The sequence below is a fragment of the Sylvia atricapilla genome, chromosome 6, assembly GCF_009819655.1.
Source record: "Sylvia atricapilla isolate bSylAtr1 chromosome 6, bSylAtr1.pri, whole genome shotgun sequence".
In the NCBI taxonomy this organism is placed as follows: domain Eukaryota; kingdom Metazoa; phylum Chordata; class Aves; order Passeriformes; family Sylviidae; genus Sylvia; species Sylvia atricapilla.
In genome coordinates this window covers 6712645-6734340 of record NC_089145.1, presented here as the reverse complement: position 1 = coordinate 6734340, position 21696 = coordinate 6712645, and the positions used below count along the sequence as shown (strand labels likewise).

The 21696-nt window shown below is 43.0% G+C and overlaps 1 protein-coding gene across 1 annotated transcript in view; it reads right to left on the bottom strand.

Annotated features, from left to right (window-relative positions):
- The window catches only part of SLC6A5 (solute carrier family 6 member 5), a 29648-nt gene extending 8924 nt beyond the window's left edge, over nt 1-20724 (bottom strand). Inside the window, exons 1-12 of the mRNA XM_066320541.1 lie at nt 20156-20724; nt 19074-19212; nt 17573-17704; nt 17115-17288; nt 16300-16441; nt 15747-15879; nt 13374-13508; nt 12827-12930; nt 10071-10195; nt 6041-6153; nt 5634-5765; nt 4288-4387 (exon numbers count right to left, since the gene is read on the bottom strand). Coding sequence (XP_066176638.1) covers nt 4288-4387; nt 5634-5765; nt 6041-6153; nt 10071-10195; nt 12827-12930; nt 13374-13508; nt 15747-15879; nt 16300-16441; nt 17115-17288; nt 17573-17704; nt 19074-19212; nt 20156-20641 — 1915 coding nt within the window. The 5' untranslated portion in view covers nt 20642-20724. The remainder of the gene's footprint in view (nt 1-4287; nt 4388-5633; nt 5766-6040; nt 6154-10070; nt 10196-12826; nt 12931-13373; nt 13509-15746; nt 15880-16299; nt 16442-17114; nt 17289-17572; nt 17705-19073; nt 19213-20155) is intronic.
- Between the last annotated feature and the right edge of the window lie 972 nt (nt 20725-21696).

Sequence of the window (21696 nt, the reverse complement as noted above, 5' to 3'; positions counted from 1 at the left end):
CAAAATTCATGCTAGCTTCATGTAAACCTGCACAGATTTGTTTGAAACTCTGTTTTTAAAAAATAATAAAAAAAAGAAGTTCCTTTTTGTAGTGGTCAGTAGATATTCACAGTTCAAGGTGCTCTTAAATATTAGCAATTCAGGAATCAAAAGTATGCAAACATATAGAGTTACTTATTACTTATCTCTTTCCAGTGAGTGTTCCACAGAAAAAAAAAAAAATTCAAAGGATGTTTTATTTAACAGAACACCTTTTTTTTCCAGATCTTAGTAAATCTGGTCTCCCTCTCAGATCAGTCAGGCCTGCTGAATAACTTTGGGAAATAAACAACACCTGATATTCCATATCTGATTTTTTCCCTCTCTAAACTAGAATGATGTATTCAGAAGTGCAAAGATACAAAATCCATTCAAAAGGACACTGCAAACCTGGACAGATGACTACTTCAACTATTCTGCGAGAGGTGAAATGTTCAAAATTACTAATGTTTTCTGCAAATACACAGCAGCAGTTTCCACTCTGACAACAAACCTTCCAGAAAACAAACAGTAAAAAACAGATCTGGAAGGAGCATGAACATAGTTGCCATCATATATTTTCAGTTTCAAGCAGTGTCTCCTTCAAACACAGGGATTTGTGTCCTTAGCTTCATGCTACAAAATGCAACAGTGGGAATTATGCTGATGTTTAAATTAATACCTCTAAGCCGTTCTTTACTAATCATTCATCATAAATTAGAGAATTAACAACTGGAGAATAAACCTCTAAACCAGCACGTGAAATAAAAAATGTGCATTTGATTGGATTATGGAGCACAGACTCTACTGAAAAATCAGTGATTGCAAGGAAACAACCACATATGTCTTTTTAATTTAAAAATCTCAACAAACTCAGCAAGCAGAACATGTAGCAAGAACTAAAGACGAATTTATTTCATCATAAAAGCACCTGCCACTGTTGTGCCAACTTGCTTGCCATGAACAGTGCAAGTACACAGGGAGAGGTGTCAGTGAAGTGTAAAACAGCAGTTGTCAGACCTTGAAAATATATTATTCCAATTTTAAGCACTGCTTGAAGGAATATAACCTGAGCAGCAGCTTTGCCTGTACTTACGACACACAAATCACAAATATACAAGGTGTATTTCTGTGAGCAGCCAGCTACAAAAGTAGCTTTAGCACAGTAAAAGTAGCTCTGGTACATTAATCAAACAGTAATGATTTTAATGTAAGCCTTTCGTTTTTCATTTAAAAGAAAGGAAGCTCCTTAGCCTAGGAAAAGTCTAATTTCAGGGAACAGTCTTGGAAATAGATTATGGCATTATTATTAAATTATAATTATTAAATATTATTATATTTGAAATAGATTATAGCAAAGGCTTTACCAACATCTGCTGATGAACAATCAGTTGTACAGAAAGCATAGAAACAACGATTTGTAATTTGTTACATCTTTTCCACATGTGATTACACTAAAGTGACATCTAACTACAAACCCCTTCTCCTCTATTACTTCTGTATTGTTTTATGGTTTTTGTAAGTGTTCATGTTTTAATGGGTACTGGAATTGCTGGGCAAAGCAGACACAGGGCCAGAGCAGCTTTTTTTTGCCAAACCTAATAAAATGTCATTCCACAAAGGCTGGTTTGCAGTGCTTCTGCCACACAGTGTTCAAAGGAGGAACAGAGCCAGTTCTTGCTCCCTATTGCCCTCCATGTTTATTGAAAATCATGCAGAGCAAGGAAATTTTACAGATTTAAATAGTTTTTAACATATTAAAAATATTTTGAACACTGAATTTCTGTCTTTCACACTGATAGCAATGGCTTTAAAGAGGGCAGTCTTTGGCACAGACCAGGTGATATTGTCATTGCTGGTGGCCAGCAATGGTGAAAACATTTAGTACAGCATTGTTCTGGCGTCCTGTCAGCAAAGTGAGGAGGAGAAGGAAGGCAAACATACCCACAACAAACTCTAAACTCTTCTTAAACCTCCCCACTCCTCACCTCCTATGAAACTGTTGATTTTCGAGAAGCTGGGTTTCATTTCACTTCTGAACCAACTCTAATTGAATTATTTATATTCCAGGGACATAAAAAATAGCTGAGAATTTTGATCAACCAAAACATGACTGGCCTAAATCAACTTTTCTCTCTGTACTTTGAATTTTTCCATCACATTCTGTAACATTTCCCTCACTAGGTCATGTCTGGCTTAGCAGCCAATCTCTCAGGCATACTCACTGAATTGGATGTCAGTGGAGGTTAAAATACACTGCTGTATTTTCATGAAAATAGAGAAAACAAGGAAGGGCTGATTTCCTGTCCTGTTTTTAACGTTTATTTGTGGAGCAACAGCACCAAATTCTGCATGATTTGAAACCTGTACTGTATTTTAAAGCACTTCTTTTAAAGAGGGGACTCCACAACACAGGCAAATACCAGTATTCAGTGAAAAGGGCCAGAACCCAAAGTCAGTGGCTACACAAGCTCATTCAGCAGAACATCTTAGATTTCTATGCCTAGCTGATTAAATTGTATCATTCATTCCTATCCACAGCAATAGCAGGAACAGTCTTACACTCCAGACATAAATTAATCATCTGGGAAGACCTTCATATTTCTGAGAATCAGTCTCCTACAAACACTGGGTAAGTTTGGGAGCACATCCCCAGCTGGTATCAGTTGTTGTAACTACAGCAGCTTTGTGGTAATTGTGCTGGTTTTTACTAACTGAGGATCTTCCTCCCAATTTAATGTCCCTCAACATGGATCAAAACAACTGGTGTTAGCACTGTGAATAAAAAATCATTCTGAGTAGCTGCATGGTCTTGAGTCTCTGTTATGGACAAAAAGGGAAAATGGGAAGGCTGGATGTGCCCATAGGGGAAAAAAAAGCCTTCAAAGGTTGTTAAAGTCTGTGTTGGGTTTGCAGGGACAGGTTCTGGTAGCAGTGGGGCTACAGGGGTGGCTTCTGTGAGAAGCTGTAGAAGTTTCCCCTGTGCCTGGCAGAGGCATTCCCTGGAGGCTCCAGGACAGACCCACCTCTGGCCAAGGCTGAGCCCATCAAGAATGATAGCAACATCCCTGATAAGAGATTCAAGAGGGAGAAAAAGGTGTTGTGCAGAAGTAATTGCAGCCAGAGAAGAGCAGGGTGAGAATCTGTGAGGGGAACAGCGCTGCAGACATCCAGCTCAGAGCAGGAGGAGGGCAGGAGGTGCTCCAGGCTCCGGAGCTGAGATTGCCCTGCAGCCCCTGGTGAGGCAGCCGTGTCCCTGCAGCACGTGGAGGGCACAGGGATGCACAGATCCACCTGCAGCCCATGGAGGGGCCCACACCAGAGCAGGGGGATGCCCAAAGGGGGCTGTGACCCTGTGGGAAGCCCAAGCTGGAGCAGGGTCCTGGCAGGGACCTGCAGACCCGTGGAGAGAGGAGCTCATGCTGGAGCAGGGTCCTGGTAGGACCTGTGACCCTGGGGGACCCGTGCTGGAGCAGGGTGTCCCTGAAAAGACTGCACCCTCTGGAAGAGTGGCCCAAATGAGAGAAGTTCATGGAGAACTGTGTCCCATGGGAATAATCCCATCCTGCAGCAGGGGCAGGACTCTTCTCCCAGAACAGCAGCAGGAACAACCTGTGAGGAGCTGACCATTAGCCCCATTCCCTATTTCCCTGCACTTCTGTGGGGAGGAGATGGAGCTGGGAAGGAGGGAGGGGTGGGGGAGAGGTGTTTTTAAGATTTCTTTCACATCTCATTATCCTGTTCTGTTTTTCTGAACGACAAATGCAATTAATATCCCCAAACTGTGTCTGTTTTGCCCATGATGTATTGGTTGAATGATCTGTCCCAGTCCTTATCTCAACCCATGGACATTTGTGTATTTTCTCTCCCCTGTTCTGTTGCAGAAGGCAGTGGTAGAGCAGCTCTGGTGGGCGCCCAGCCAGTTCCACCCACTGCAAATGCAAAGGCATCTCTATTGGCTCAGGAGGTCTCTGTCCCTAAAACTGTTGAAGCACAAAAGCATTCCTGGAAAAGTGTCACCAAATGTTTGGTCTATTCTCATATCTTTGAGCTGTTGGTGGAAAATGACTTGAGACTGTATAAAAGTCTTTTGAATACGTGCATTTAAAGGTATCCTGAAGTCCTATCATGCTTCCGGCCAAAATGAGAGAGTTTTGAGGCTTTTCATTACAAAGAAAAATTACTCCTTTCCTTAAGAATTTCAGTTTATCATTTGCTAAAATATTGCTTTGACACAGGCTGTCCCAACCAAACATTTTTTTTCCTTACCGTAGATGTAGGAAACTCCAACAAGCTCAAAGATGGCAATAATGACAAGAGAGTAGGAGGCTGCATAAGTGTCCACGAGCTGTAACATATACATTCCACCCTAAGGGAAGAAAGATAAAAGATTACTGGTGGCATTGAGGCAGGCAGACTGGGGAGGAACAAGACCCAAGGAAGCATCCAAACATTGACTGGACACAGGCTCATGCTGCTAAGCTATAGTTTCTTCCTTCTGGCTGAAGGAATGCCAAATCCAGCAAGAAAAAAGGAGAGGATACACCTGATTCTGCTAGCTAGAACAGCTTGGGAAGGCTGGGAATTCAGTTCTTTAAGATTAAGGGCTGAACCATGATCAGACCTTCCACCTGCAATTGTCTCCTCTGTCAAAAACACATGTCAAATCACATGTCAAATCACATGTCAAATCACATGTCAAGAGTGAAGTCACCACTGAAAGCAGAACTGCCAAAATAATGAGTCCAGTTCATCTGTTGGGAAAGGATTTAATATCCTGTCTCCATGATGGAGTTAAGCAGCATAATTCAAGTGAATAAAGGACTGAATCCTTCCTGGGCTTTAGAACAGCAAAGCTGGGCTAGTAGGTGGTGAGGTAAGGGGGGAAAAAAAGGGGAGAAAGATGGATAAAATATTAAAATTTTGTGCATCTCATCTTGAAATTATATATAATGCTGAAGGTATTAATGAAGAAGACACTGAAGTTTATCAAAAGTGGATGGGAATTCCAGTATTAACTCCACAGTTTGCCAGGACCATCAGTATATGTCTAACCTCAAAACAAAGGTGTGCATATTTATATAACATTCAAAATTGGGGGACTTTTTCCCTTATTCATAGAACAGCTTGGGTTGGAAGAAACCTTAAAGATTATTTCATTCCAACCCCCCTGCCATGGGCAGAGACATCTCCCGCTATCCCAGATTGCTCCAAGCTCTGTCCATCCTGGCCTTGGACATTTCCAGGCATGGGGCATCCACAGCTTCTCCGGGCAACCTGTGCCAGGGCCTCACCACCCTCACAGGGAGGAATTTCTTCCTAAAATCTAATCTAACCCTGCCCTCTGGCACTGTGGGTTGAATACTTCATTTATATTACTATTTTGGAGATGTCTGGCTAGAGAAAATCAGGCTAGACCTGATTCTCAGAAAGATTTGAACAGCAAAACATTATAAGAATATCTCAGTCCGACCATCCATATTTTTTTTTAAATAAGGCTTTCAGACACGTGTCAGAATTCAGCTAAACCTTTTGCAGCTTGTGCAGGAGGAGAGCAGCCACCAGAGGGTGACTGGGGGCAGGCAGTGATGCTCGAAGTGATTTTCAGTGATTACCTGAGTGATCATAGGGAATCCCATGATGAAGAAGGACACGCAGCACCCGAGGGTGAACAGCGCCTTGTGTGTGCGTAAGTACTTGGGGAATTCATCTGACACAGAGGTCACGATAGTCTCGATGGTGGCAAACTGAAAAACGAAATAAAAGGGCTCGTTTCAGTGCACACAAAGTGGCTCAACTGGCTATAAAACAATATAAAGGAGTATTTTGAGTCCAGGGCGTTAAATGCTCAGGTGGCAGCACCAAAGCTCTGCCAAAATGATTTCAGCATTGATGGCCTTGCTTCATTCCTCTTTTGTCATGACTCACTGCCCACCTGGGAAATAGCAATCATTTGCATGGTCCTCCAAACAAATAAATAGGAAAATCAGAAGGAAGAGAATGGGACACAAAAGCAGTTTACCATCGTGTCTAATCCAAGAGTTAGAAGCATCAAGAAGAATATTATAGCCCAGAAGGGAGAGAGGGGCAGCCTTGTTAAGGCTTCTGGGTAAACCACAAAAGCAATCCCAGGACCTAGAAATAAGAAAAATAAAGGTTATCAGACTCAATCTTTCTTATTTGCAGAAAGACTAAAGCATTACAGAGTTTAGCCTTACCTGATCAGTTCCTATTTACACTGTAAATTTCAAATCATATAGTTACTCCAACTTTCCAAGCAGAATGTGTATTTGACCAGTATACCAACAAACCAATCCAAATTTTTTAAAAATTAGCAAAAATTGCACACTGCAGCTATGATTCTGTTCTGCTCTGTGATAGAATTCTTGTCCCTTCCCTGCCAGTTAGCAACCCACAGCAAACATCCACACCTCAGTGCTACAACATGAATGAAAATGCAAATTATCTTCTTCAGCTCATTGCCACACTGTTAAATGTGGAGAGAATATAAAACGTGCCTAGACCCGATACCAGACAGGAGGCAATAACTACTGTGATCCTAAAAAAAATCCACAAGAATCCCTGAAATAATGCAGAGCACAAGAAATAAGGAGATGGAATCTCTTAAAGCCTAAATCGGGAATTTCCTAATCTCTTTGTTTTGCTTTTTTTTACATTGGGCTTTCATTTCTATTGACCATAAAGAAAAAGCTTTTTTTTTTTTTTTTGTAAGTGCTTAGATCTGCCTGGGAGCAAAGGCTGCAGGGTTGGTGGTGGCAGCATTACAGCAGGTGGCACTTCTTCTCCATTTTTCCCTTGAAGGGATGCTCACTTCAAGCACTTGGAGAGATGCTTCCTGCCAGGTAACACAAATGTGAGAGCTGAGTTCTCCTCCTGCCAGGAGAATGGGCTCCCCACTCACTCTGCCCTGGATATTTCTGCTTTAGATCATTTCACCCCAGTTCCTCCTGCTGCACATGCTGCTTCTGTTCAGGACAGAAGTGCTGCTTGCTCAGGTACTGAGAGAAATGCAAGTTTCAGCAGCATAAAAATCATCTACTTGGGCAACTTGTGAAGTGTTAGGGGCTCCTTCTAAACAAACAAAAGAGTTAAAACACAGTAAAAAAAAAACACAACACCCAAAACAAACTCTGTACATGATTCAATCAGTGCTGCTGCCTTGAAAATGTGCTGAAAAATATTACTTTTTGCATGGAGAATTACTACTGTATTTACAAACACTGCTTTAATCTCTTAATTAAAGATTTCTTCTTGACTGTTTGAGATAAGGGCTATGTTTAAACTCACTGCCTGCGTATAGAAGTTTAATTAACTCTCAGAATAATGAGCTCCCATTAATCACACTTTTAGGAAAAGTTGAATTATAGAATATAAAACTGCACATGTCTCCATGTCAGCCCCTCATAACTCTCCGCGATAACCTGGTAGCATCCAATCACAGGAAATAGTCACAGGGAGGCTCACTTCCATTCCTTCCATCTTCCAAGATTTGGTGGGTATGAACTCTTTATAAAAAGTGTATTAAAGCCAAGAAAACTGAAAGCACTTTATAAGTCTTCAAAAGTAAAATTATCTTGGAGTTCAGTTTTAAAGTATAACATTTTTTTCTAATACAAAATGTTCTTAATTAAAGTAGAACAAAAAGAGATTGTGCTGTCTACTTCCCTCCATATTTTACTTGTTCATCAGATAAATGAGTTTTTCATGAAAACTCTAAATGAAAAAACATACTACATTTTCAGATTAATATTTTAGGAGGAAAAAAAAAGAAAATAAATTTAAAACCCCTCTTATTTCCCTTAACCTTTTCATTCAAGGCTTTGAAAACTTGAAGGGAGATTGTGTTTCATCATAATTTTGGCTTTTTTCTCCTTCTCTGAAAATAAGAAATATAACTTTAGAATTAAAAAAAAAAAAAACAAAACAAAACCAACTCAGGCAGTGACAAGGGCTGGTTCTTTTCACCAGTTCTTGAGCTTCTTTTCATCAACAGTTATGCAATGCACTACCTCAGTCCACAAATATCCTTCATCTTCACTCTTTTCCCATTGCAAATTCCTCTCCTATTACTCTACTGAATTTTGTTTCCCCCTGTCATGGAGAGCAGCAAAGCCTCACTCTCATGAAATAGTTTTACATTATCTGAAGAGGTTCTTACAAATGCACATCTCCTGGAACTGCTGGGAACAGAGAGCTCCAGCCTGGGACTAGTTGCTCAGGTCAAGACCACTCAGCAGAAAAGGGTTTTTACCTCCTGTGCTGAATATTTCACCGTCCTCAAAGATTCACCAGCTTAGCCAAATGTTCCCTCCACCAGCCCTGACAGTCATGGCTCTCATCCCACCTCTCTGCAGCTCTTTGGAGCCTCCAAGGCAGCCCCCCTCAAGCACAGCTTCTTTAGCTCTAACTTTATCAGAAATCATTTCAGGGAGTACAGTGTGGTTTAGATTTTGGGGCTGCTTTTGTTGTTTGTTACAGAATGGAGGTAAAATCTAAAATAAAAATATTATTTTTATATTAAAATAAAAATATATTAAAATTTATAAAAATAGATAAAATATATTAAAATTAAAATCTATAAAATTATAAAATATATGTTAAAATAAAATATAATTTATGTTAAAATAAAAATATTAATTAAACTCCTACAGGTCCCTGACAGGAGGGTGCAGCCAGGTGGGGGTCAGGCTCTGCTGCCAGGGAACAAGGGACAGCACAAGAGGACACAGTTCAAGCTGTGCCAGGGGAGGTTTCAGGATGGAAATCAGGAAGAATTTTTTCATTGAAAGGCATTGGGATGGGCTGCCCAGGGAGGTGGTGGAGTCCTCATCCCTGGAGTTGTTCTAACAATGACTGGCACTTGGAGTTTAGTTGGCATACTGGTGGTCAGCTCTGCCAATTAAAACCTTTCAGATCCCCACTAATGACCATCCCTCTTCACTAAAGAAGATGTTCTAATCAGATCTTCAGGGATGTTTTACCTCTCCCTAGAGGCATCTCCTTGCTCTCCCACAGTTCAGAAGCACAATCCACCCCCTGCACCAGATTTCTCCCACCCTCCTCTCATCCAAAATTCCCATCCCCAGAGATAACTCTTACCTTGAGGAGGATTCAACAAACAGCAGCAGAGACCAATGAAAAGGCCAACAACCCCTTAGACTACATGAAGGGACCATCCCACCCTACCCTCTATCAGTCATTTACACAAAGGGTTAAAATGAGACCCAACTTCCTTCCTTCTCTTACCAAACAAGTGGTTAAATGTTGGAACCCTGGGCACTGAGAATTTCAGGCTTTCTGTGCTGACAGGGACTGACCCCCAAGAAAACACTGCATTTCACCTGAGGCTGTGGAGAAGGCTTCCAAAATTGAGTGATAGCACTGGGATTATGGGTGTGTAGTGTGAATAGAAGTGTGTAATATCACAGGGTGGAAAACTTAGAGTTTAAGGGTTTAGACTATAATAATATATGTATAAAGCAAGATGGAGCTTTTAGGGCAGAGGCCAGTCCTTCTTTTTCACCTTCTTCTTCATGGGTCTGGGTGGTATTTTGTAACTGGATAGAAAAGTCCACATTAAGGGCCACGGGTGGTTGGTTATTGGTGTAAAAGTAGAAATAATTGAGGTGTCATTTCTTAGCTGGACAGTTTATGCTTAAAAGGCTTTGTAGAAAAAGAGATAGGGGCCAATTTTAGTTTGTTATCTAAAAGTGCTGTAGAACTCACAGCTTGTGAGACTGTACTACAGATAAGAATTAACATCTGAGTCTGAACAAGAAACACCATCTTGAGCATTTGATCCTGACTCTGGCAAAAAAAGAAGATAAAACACAACACGAGTAAGAGGCTTGAACTAAAATCTTGACTTCCCAGGGTACCTTCTCCTGTACAGAAATGCCTATATGTAGTTTACTAATCCACACCAGTTTGAAGCCATCATTCCCACCTCCAATACCAGTGTTACCATTAATAACAGAGCTGGAAGTGCCACAGGGTGCCTGCCTAAGCAATGAAACTCCAGTGAGCCTTACCTTGGTCTGCCACAGCTTCAATATTCACTTTGAGCTCGTTTGCCATGAAGCCAATGACTGAGAAGATGACAAAACCTGCAAATATACTGGTGGCACTGTTGGTACATGTGACTATCAAGGTATCCCTGCAAAGAGAGCACAAGAAGCCTGTTGGGATACACACAAAAAAGGTTTTGTGTACATATTTCAGGAGCTTCTCATGAGCACACACATCTGGTGGGGATGCTGGTGAAGGCACACCTTTACACTCATCAGGTGCATTTGATGCTGATCAGAGAGAACAGAAGTCTCCACAGCACCAGCAGGAATCAGGTCTGCAAGCTTCCATCACCCATGTGCTCTGCCACCACCATGGGCTTTCTGCATTGAACTAAAAGAAAAAAAAAAAACCCTAAAGAATTTTTATTACTGTTTGTACCTCCTAATCATTACCTGTGCTGTGTAGGAACCACAGGCCATGCAGGGGGCAAGGACACCTGCCCTGAGGAAGAGAGGCAGTCCTGGTGACATATTTTTTAACTCTCTGCCTCCTGAGGACCTCTGCTCTCCATATTAGCCATGAACTCACCACTGCTGGCCAGGTAAGATGATTTTTGTCTTATCCTTCTCATCCTCATACACAAAATTCCAGGGTTGAGCTTTCTGTACTCTGCAGAACCCATCCAACCACCTTCCTAGCTGTCGAGGGAGGATTCCTGGGCACATCTTTCCATGGTTGTTATTGTCAAGGGAATCTCAAGAAAATTATGGCTGAATGTCTTACCATGCTGGACATGTCAAGACTTGACAGCAAACCAACCCTCAGGAGCCCCATCCATAGTTATTACATTTTTAAATTCCTATTTTCCAAAAAATGGGATTTTTTTTTTTTTTGGAACAATATGCGTGTCCAGAGAATTTCCCTATAAATTACTACATCTTCAGAAAAACAGATTGCTCACTTGAAATGTTTGAGGGTTTTATGTTGGCTTGAATTGCTTATTCCTACTGCTGTTGGGTTTTTTGGTTTTTTGTTGGTTTTGTTGGGGTTTTTTTTGTCAGAAGCAGAATGAATTACAACTTGAATAGCTGTCAAAGAACCTCACTGAGCTGCAAAATTTCTAGAATTTCCAACAGAGCATATGTTAACAGGAATGGTTTTGTTAATTTTTTGAGTCTACAGAATCAAAAAGACAACGTGCTGTTTGGAATCATTGTGTGCTAACCTTCTTCCATAACTTAGATAGGTTTGAAATATTTCAAGTGTACATTATGAAGTCAGTTTATCTAAATTTACTCCAATTATAGATTTTTGACTATGCTTAAAATTAATATGTAATTGAAAAGCACAACTGCTGTATTAAAATGTACTGAATATAGAAATTGAAAGAGAAAATAGTCATGCTTCATTTCAGTATTCAAGGCTGTGTTGTAATTTTAGGAGTAACTAAGCTTTTCTAATTATTTCTACTTTGCTCTCTCATATCCCTCCCTAACACAGTAAAGTATGTATTTGGTATTAGAACTGTGGTATTTTTTATACTTCATTACCATGTATTCCCTTCAACATTTCCATTAACATCGTCCAAACTCCACAAAACGTTGTTAAATTAATGCAGAAAAGTAGCATGATGCTTCTTCCTTTTTTTTTTTTTTTCCCTAATATTTTAATGGTAGTTATTTAAAAAAAAATCTGAGGAATAGCATATTCAAAAATAGGACCTAAAGGATTGCTGGCTGTGAGTTACTGTGTAAGCAACACTGTTAGCTTTCATCCACATTCTGGGATAATTTCATTAAATTACTTTTGAGCACTAGTAAAAATGTTTTTGAAATTCCTTTTTAGTAACCTCACCCACATTTCTTTTTTAACTATTTTGTATTCTGTGCTTAGAAGCCATGGGATATGGCAGTGGAAATCCCAAGAAGTGTTTACTCTGAAGTGTTGATTGGGAAAAGTTTTTGAGCATCCTACCCTGTGCATGCTGCTGAATCAGCACCTCTGGCATTGCAGGAATTGGCAAAGTCTGCTTCAGACTGACTTTAAAAACTGTAAAATAGCAGGGAAGCGCTCCACCAATGCCACTTGCTTTTGTGTTTTCCATCTGCAGACATTTTAGCTGGCAGGCTTCTGCATGATGAACTATACCCTGACTTTTTCCCTTGTAAAAACAGCTTTGACTGACTTCAAATAAGAGTGATTTTAAATTTCATGGCGTTGAACGACTTTGTACATGTAAAACCACAGGAGGAGCAGTTGGAAAAAGAAAGACCATTTAGGAGATGTAAGAATCACATAAATGGAAGTTGTAACCTTCAGCCCACTCTACTCATGGGCTGTCCTTCAGCAGAGCTGCCAAGTGATTCTGGTTCACTGCTCACAGCCCTTGACACCTCCCAGATTGCCCTTCAGCCTCAACCTCCTGATTCTGAAAATGAGGGGCCAGAAGGAACTGTAATAAGCCTAAATGCTCATCTTGAGACGAGCAGATTAGGACCTGGGGAGAGGAGAAAATGCACAAAATGAAAAATGGTTAAATGTAAACAAAATACACACATAAAAACCAAAAAAAAACAAAACAAAAACAAAAAAAAAACTGAAACAGGGGAGAGAAGAAGAGAAAAAAATACTAGAGGAAAAAAGGACAAAAGGGGGAAAAAAAAGGGAAAAAATAACAAGATGTGGAGGTCCTACAAACCAGATTTCTGCAGGATGAAGGACAACTGGTTTTGGACAAACCTGTTTAATAAAATAGATGTATTTCACTCTTACACACCTGTAGCAGTTATTATGGAATTTGTTGTATGAAGAGAGGGTAATTAGACCTCCCCATGCTGCAGATAAGGAGAAGAAAATCTGAGTGGCAGCATCCTTCCAAACCTAAGGAGGAAAGAAAGTGGCATCAGCTTCAGGAAAGAGTGTCAGACCAGTGGATGTCAATTGAATATTTAGAAGGAAAATCCTGATATGAAATACACCAGGCCCATTAGATAAGGAGCACTGTTCTTGTTGAGCCCTGATTAAAGGACAATATAAACCTTGCTGTATATGGAAGACACAAATATAAAATCTACATTGTTTAATGCATATCCATTGAAATATATTCAGAAACAAAAAAAAAAAAATCAAGAGGGAAATCCTGCACCAGATACTGATGCTTTATCTGCCAGTGACCCTAAATAATATTTCACCCATGTGAGATGAAGAACAAGTTTCCACAGATGACAACACATCCTCTGCACATGGAAAATGCCTGCAGCAGACCCCCAAGGAATCTGTGTGATTTATTCACCCCAGCAGCTCTAAGTGCAAAACAAACCCACCATGGCATCGATCAGCTTCTCCCACTTGGGTGTGATGAAGTACCAGATCCCATCCCCAGCTCCTGGGAGAGTCACTCCTCTTATGAGAAGGATGATGAGAACCACGTAGGGGAATGTAGCTGTGAAGTACACAACCTGGACAGGGCAGAGAGAAGGGTACTGAAAGGGCTGGTTTGGGTAAGAAGAGAGGAGGGGAAAATCTAAGTGCCACTGCTGCCTGAAGAAGGCAATTACTCAGGCTCAGAGCCAACAGTCAGGGGATACACTAAGAAAACAACAGGTTTTTCCTGGGAATCTGAAATTTTACAGCTCTTCCTGCTGCTGGGAACAGGAATAACACCAATAACAACAGAGGTAAGAGCTGGAATTCTAGACAGAGAAGGGAAGAGGGTTCCTCTCTCCATCTGGAGAGGAACAATAAGAATTTAAAGCTAAAGGAAAATACCACTTTTGATCATTGCCCAGAGTGAGCTATCACTCTGAGTTCAGTGGAAATTCAATGAGAAGTGCCGTTCAATAACACAATTCTGTAATTTTCTCTTATAAGTTTCTGTATTTAACTAGAAAGAAAAAGCCTAAAGAATTTTTATTACTGTTTATACCTCTTAATAATTACATATCACCATGATGATAGTTATAGTCCAAATTCAAAAAAAGGAAAGTCTGAAATTATCTAGGCAGACCTCATCACCATGATGTCTAAATACACAACAGTGGCTGTGTGTTTAATGTTTTAATAATTATCTAGGACACAGCTCTCTCTATGGTCAAATAAAAGGATTGGATTATGGCCAGTTAAGCTTTACATTCAACACAAAATAATTTCAAGTATTTTTCACATCAACTCCTGGGTCCTAAACAAAACAGAATCATATCATAACACATTGTGGAATTATACCATAGAATGGTTTGGGTTGGAAAGGACCTGAAAGACCATCTCATTCCAATCCCTGCCATGGGCAGGGACACCTTTGCCTAGACCAGGATGATCCCAGCCCAACTTGGCCTTGAACATTTCTAGGCACAGGGCAGCCACAGCTTCTCTGAGCAACCTGTGCCAGGTCCCCACCACCTTTACAGAGATTTTCTTCCTAATATCTAACCTAAACACTCCCTTTGTCAGTGTGAAGCCCTTTTTCCTTGTCCTGTCACTCCTTGTCCTTGTCCCAAGTCCCTCTGCAGCTCTCTTATGGCCCCCTTAGGTCCAAGGAGACCTTCCAGTGCCTTTCTCTTCCCCAAATTGAACAGCCCCAGCCCTCTCAGCCTGTCTCCACAGCAGAGGGGCTCCAGCCCTCTGAGCATCTCTGTAGCCTCCTCTGGGCTCACTCCAAGAGATCCTTCTGGTGTTGTGGGCTCCAGAGCTGGACACAGGACCCCAAGGGGCTTCTCACTGAGCAGAGGGGGAGAATCACCTCCCTCAGCCTGTGGTTTTTGCTGAATGGACTTTTGAAACTGCTTTTCAAACTTTCCTTGTTGTTCCAAGAGGTGCCTCAACAACTTGCCCTGACGAATTTCTGTACACTAAAGGTACTGAACTAATCTCTACATAAACACAGGATTTCTTCCTCTAATACCAAGGAGCCAAATTTTTTTCTCTCTGCCATCAGTGTCAGTATTTTTCTTGGCCACTAAGAAAGAGTCACTTAGAGAAATATCCATTGCCACATCCAAACCCACATTATTATCCAGTCTCGTGCCTTCCATGAAATATTTTTTCCTATCCCACTAAGGTGAGGGGGAAAAAAGAAAATCTCAACTTTCCCCTGGAACTCTGAGTCCCTGGATTTTCTGTTAATTACCAAGTGACCTCCCAACAGATGAAGTCAGTCTCTAGAGGCAAAGGGACAGCTTGGAACTGGAACTCTGTAAACAACCCTAAAAAAAAATTCATGTCTCCATTTCCATCATCTTTAGCCCAGGAAACACCTAGTTATGTTGCTCACACACACTGAGTTTTTTTAAAGTTCAGTTCTGATTTTAAAATAATTAACCTCTTAATTTACATCATAATGTCCTGGATTCCATGAAATGTGAGACAATTGCAGAATTTTTATGAACATCACACGGATAGGGAAGGCTGGGAAATACCTTTTGTGCCATCCCACTGCTGAGTGCAACTTAAGAGCTCATTTTAAATTTATTGGAGATTAGAGAAAAAACATCAAACAAAACTTGTTTCTGTTTTGACTAGAAAGGAAAACACAAACATGAAAAAGATGTTTCAATTAATACTTAGTCATTTACTGAAAATACTTTCAGTAATTCAAAGTTTTGTTGTAAAATTAAAATAATCTCCCTTAAATGAGAGTGTGAGTCCCCAGAAACCAGCACCCTGCTTTCTTGTGAGTGTACAATCACAAATGTTATTCTTACTTTTCCTGATGACTTGATTCCTTTAGCAAGGGAGGCATAAACAATCACCCAAGCTAGGAAAAGAGATAGTGCCAAGGGCCATCTAATCTCACCAGGATATTCAATCCCTGCTGAAATCTTCAGTACAAAGTACCTAAGAATAAGGGAAAAAAAAAAAAAAGAAATGAAAAAATTGGGGGGAAAATAATGACAGCAACCTCAGGCAGCGATTCAGTGCAAATTCCTTTTTCTGTTTTGCTTCAGTGTCCTCAGCAGTTTCTCCAGACTGTTCCAGTGACTCTCACCATGTATTATTTTATTTATCTGCATTGCAGTAGTAGATAAAACTGCCAGGCATGGGCCAACACCCCAGCTGTGCTAAGCACCACAGGAACAGAGGACAAGTAATCCAGTGTTTGAATTCAACTGCCATCATTCCTAAGCCCCCCCCAAAAAAGAGTATCATTTGCAGCCCTTGACTACTGTATTTCTGGTTTTCCAAGCCATGATTTGTTGCCTGTTCCAGTGGATTTTACAGAAAGATCAACATTGTTTCTCTAAACAAATATCTTACTTGAAGTATTCTTCACTCCCGCTGACAAAGGTTTTGTTTCCTTCCCTGGTGAAGTTAACCATGGTTAGGTTTGGATAGGCACTCATACAGAAAGTAGAGTTCTTGATTTGGATTTTTGGGTGGTCGCCAATAATGCAGGAATCTAGGAAGACACGAGGTGGGGGAACAGAGAAATAAAGTGTAGAGATTTTGTTGTTGTTGTAAAAGGACAAGAATGCATTAGACCACACTTAATTACTTGAACTTTTGTTCAGTTGCCGACACCTTTTAACGATGAAAGGTCGTTAATTAGTAAATAATAAAATCGTTTACTCTCTCCGTATTCACGTCATTGTGCTTTTGGGGCTGTTTGCAGAAACAGGTTTTGTGGATTTGTTTTGGGCTTTTTTGGGTTTTTTTTTTCGTTAAAGAGAAGCTTCTCTAGAGACAAATAATTCCTCTTTAGCAGAAACTCCAGGCTGCCAGCTGTGGTATTGCCTATACAGTTTACCTCTGGGGGAAAAAAAAATAAAATTGAAAAAAAGGGAAGAAAAATGGAAGGAAAATCGGCAGATTTTTCTTTAAACATTTAAATTGACAAATCTAATTTACCCTTGGTGAGGTAAAACCTAAGGATAAAAGCAGAGGGAAGTGCCCATGGGGTAGAGATCACTTCAGAGTATTTTGGGAAGAGACCTCCCGGTCATCCGCAGTCTCCTCTGGCATCTCCCAGGGGCGCAGCTGAGCTGCAGAAAGCTCTGGAAAACCACCGCGGCCGCGAATATAAAACCAAAACCAAACGAATGAAAGAAGAGCACGGGCACGTCGCAACTCACCCAGCAAAAGTTTGTTTTTATCTTTGCAGTCGGGCGTGTTCCAGGGGTTGTTGCAGGACGCCCAGGGCAACACGGGCACGAAGGAGGCGAACAGGTAGAAGAGCGTGTAGCACAGGATGATGTTGTAATAGATGGCTATCAGCACCGAGATGATCAGCATGGCGATGCCGCAGCCTGCGGACAGACAGGGGGGACGGCAGGAGGAAAAAACACAAAACTAAACAATCCATTGAAATGCATTGAAACGCGGCGGGAGCTGCGGGGAGCTGCAAAGCATCCTGCGGCACGGGGATGGGGACACCCCGGAGGTGTGGAGGCCACCGAGGGCGGCGCAAGCTGCGCGCAGAGCGCCCGCGGCATGCGGCGGAGCGGGGCGCCTGAAGCCATGCAGAAGAGACGGAGCGCAGGACATGCTCTCCCCAAAAAAACACCACCGGGCCGCCGCCTGCTCCGCTCACCTTGCAAGGCGGGGATGGCTTTCCACACCGACACGGGGCCCTGACTAGCAAACTGCCCCAGGGAGACTTCCAGGAAGAAAATGGGGATCCCAGCTAGAGCCAACATCATCAAATAGGGGATGAGAAACGCACCTTGGGGGGCGGAGGGGGGAGAGAAGAGAGAGCAACCTGAATCACCCCGTGATCCTGGGGGCGAATCAGTCAAGACAGTTTTATTTTATTTTTTTTAATTAAGATTTTTCGGTTTGTTATCGATTCCCGGTGTCGCCACCCTCGACGGGGCAAGAGGAAGGGCTGGGGAGGGGGAGATGGGTGTCAGCTTTCTACACTTCCAGCGTTTTCTACAGACAGTAAATAGTCATTAGTGCGAAAGGAGTATTTCACACCTTCCACTAAGAAATTTTTAAGTGTAAAACGGAAGAAAACCCGTCACAATTTAAAAAATAGTTCTTTAAAATCGCCTCCTCCCTCAGAAAACGGCTCTTAGGGGCTCTACAGAACTGGTTTTGATGCTCACAGCACCACTATCCTCTGCTGAGAGAGCCCTTTCCAAGACGGGAGGGGTTTACAGCTGCAATAACATCCACCTAAGAGCCTGTGCTAGGAGAACCCCTGCAAATAAACTTCTTCTTCTTCCTCCCTTGTAAACCATGACCGGCGTAGCTCCTCTTCCAACTTCTCCTCTCCTCTATCCAGCTGAGCGACATCCCCTCTATTGCAAACGATTATTTTTCAGTCGGATCGCGGAGGGCTTTAAAATAATTCCCCCAAACCTCACGAAATAACAGAATGCCTCGGCTCGGGATCAAACATCCTCCTGTCACTGCCCTGACTCCGAGGTCCCTCCTCTTTCCCCATCCCACCGAGTTCGGATCCAGCCCCGACTGTGTGTAACTGAGGCCAGGGGGGTTCCGGAGCCCTGCCTCTGGCATCAACACGCCTCTTCGTTTGCCTCCCTCTCGGCCAGCACCAGCTGCAGGTGTTTTTAAGGAAAGCGCTACCTTGTTAGGGAAATCTCGTTTAGGGCTTTTCCTGCTTTCAGGAGGGTAAAAAAACACCCCCCCCCCCCAAAAAAAAAAAAAAAAAAACAACAAAACAACAAAAAAACAAACAAACAAAAAAAAACCACACACACACACAACAAGAAGAAACCAAACCAAAAAACCCCAAAAAACCCAACGACAACAAAAAAACCCCGCACACATACACACACACACACACAAAACCCCAAACAAAACCAAAACTAAACAAAAAAAAAAACCCAAACAAAGCCAAAAATAACGAAAAAAAATCAAACTAACAAACCAAAAGAAACCCCGAGGCAGATGTTTCTCCACGTGTCGGATGATGCCCCCGCACCTCGGCTCAGCCCGGGGCTGGCTGCCCGGCAATCGGGAGCCGCCGACCTCGCTTCCCTCGTGTTTCTCCCCGCCAAAAAGGCGGGGACTGGCTCAGACCCGTACGGTACTGCAGGTAGAGAGACAGGAAAAAGCCATCATACCTCCCCCATTCTTAAAGGCCAGGTACGGGAACCTCCAGACATTGCCCAGCCCCACCGCGTAACCCACCATGGAGAGGATGAAATCCAGCTTGCTAGACCAGTTCCCTCGGGCTTTATTTTCATCCCCCACATCGTCTTCCTAAAAGAGGGGAAAAAAGGAAGGGGGAAACAGGAGTGGGAGGAAAAAAAGAAGAGGGAGCAGGGGGTGAAGAGAGAGAGATGGGAAACCAGCCACTTCAGCAAACGCGCACGGCGGTGCTGCCGGCGGCACGGGAGGGAGAGACCCTGCAGAAGAGAGACCCTCCCCGGCCCCTCCTTTACTATTATTATTATTATTAATAATAACAATTAGTAGTCGGAGTAGTAATAACGATAATAATTATCATTACAGAGAAGAGGGGTTTAAAGCACGGCCCTCTCCACAGAGCGCTAAGGATGGCTCCACCGACTCCTTCCCCGAGGGTGGAAGTCCTCCGTGGCCTCTGCAGGGTCAGGACCGACCACCGGTTCCCAGCACACCCAGGAGAAGTGAAAATCGCTTTTACCGCACCAACAGCCCCTCGGGACCACCCGCTTCCAGGGTAAATGCGGATAGGCAGGAGGAGGGTGAGGGCAGCGTCAGGAGCGGCACCTTCCCAGCCTGGCACCAGCAGCAGCATCCCCTCCCGGGGCCCTCTTATGGGGTTGATTTCGCCCTATTTTTTGGGTTATAGGGTCCGGGGCACGTAGACCCGGGGAGTTCAGGCAGGATAAGCCTGGGGAGGGGAAGGACAAGGCAGCCCCCACGTCTGACGCTGGGGACAGGAGCAGACCTCACGCCGGGGAGTTTAAGGATGTGCACCGACAGGCGCGGCTCAGGAACCAGCTGGAATTACGCGGGATGCTCGTTTGTACAGCTGTACCACCAGCTCTGGATCCAAGACCCTCTCTCCCTTCATCCTCCCCTCCTCCCCGCGGCACAGCCCCATCCCCGGCCCGTCTGCACCTGATTTTAGACCTTCCACCCCAAAGGGGCTCTGAGCGGCACGGACCTCCCAGGAGCTGAAGGCGGGGGAAGGAAAAGCTGCCAGGAGAGCACTCACCCCCTCCACTCTGCCGGGAAGAACACAAGTGTTGCCATCCGTGCCCAGCACCACGGTGCTCTGGCTCAAGGTCACCCAGGCGTTGTTCTCCAGCGTGCCCTTGCCCAGGCTCACGGCGGTGTCGCCGTCCGAGCTCTGCAGAGCGGGGATTTTGCAGTGAGGGATGGCAGCCTGCCCCGCCATCCCTGCGCCGGCGCCAGGCTTGCAGGGAAAGCTTTCCAGGGATTCCCTCCGGAGGGTGGAGTTGGCTTGCACCGGGGTGCTGCTGAGCTTGCAGATCCCGACTTTGGTCCTCTCAAAATCGTTGGGTTTCGCTTCTTCGGAAGAAAGGGTTTTGCTGTGGTCCGACAGTGAGCGGGGAAGCCTGGCCGGCGCCGGCGGAGGGACGTTCTGCGGCTCATTTTCGGGGCTGCTTCTTGCAACTCCCGCACCTTCGTTGGGTCCGGGAGCCACCGGTTCAGGATTGTTCACAAGCTGCTTGCTCATATCCCTTTGACTGGCGTAATCCTAAAATGAGAACGTCACATATTTTACCAAAAGGAGAAGAGGAAAAAAAAAAAAAAAAAAAAAAAAAAAAAAAAAAAAAAAAAAAAAGGCGCGTTGGCACTGCGGAAATTATACGATTTTTTTTTTTTCTCCCTCTCGTGAGGGGAAACGCATGCGCCGGAAAATCGGGATTCAGGAGTGTTGCAGAATTTCGAGGAGCCAAGGCTCGCCTGTTTGCCCTCCCATTCAACGTTAATACTCCGGGGGGAAAAAAGAGTACGGTACACAAAAAAATCCCCAAACACCCACCCCCCCCCACACACAAAAAAACCCACCCAAACAACAAACTTCAAACAAAAACCACCACCAGCATCTGCAAACCCGTAATTCAAGTTTAAGTAAGTGTTTCTACAGCACTGCGCCGCCAGACCTCGTTAGATTTCGCATCACGACTGTAGGATGCTCCCTTCCCTATCACCAGTGTAGAAAGATTCTTTAATTTTACGCCCCATTTCCTTTCTGTCATTCAACAATGCACATCGACTTTTTTTTTTTTATATATATATATATGAGCGAGAGACAAGCTGCCCTGTAGGCAACCGGGGATGTTAAAAAACAAGTGAAATAGTGCTGGTGAAAATTTCTGAGCTGGCTGCTACGCTTCAAAGCCCGTCAGCAAGAGAGTGGAATGCAAAAAAAAAAAAAAAAACCAAAACGTAACTGCGCCGCCACAGTGGGATTAACGCCACTAACAGCAGCTTTCCCCTATTTCTTTTTCTTATGTTTCCTACTCACATAATGCTAAAGATTTTATTGAAGCTTCCCCTAATAATTAAATAGATTCCTGACGGCACTCCCACACTCACCTCTACCTTTCCCTCCGGTTCGAAACTACAATTTAAAAAGTATTTTCATTTTATAAATTTTTAAATATATCTTCATTTTAATCTTCATTATTAAGCAAGGCGAACCCCACCTTTTCCCATCAGTTAAATGTTAGCTTTGCAAATACCCTTTCTTTTTTTCTTTTTTTTTTTTTCTTTTTTTTTTTTTTC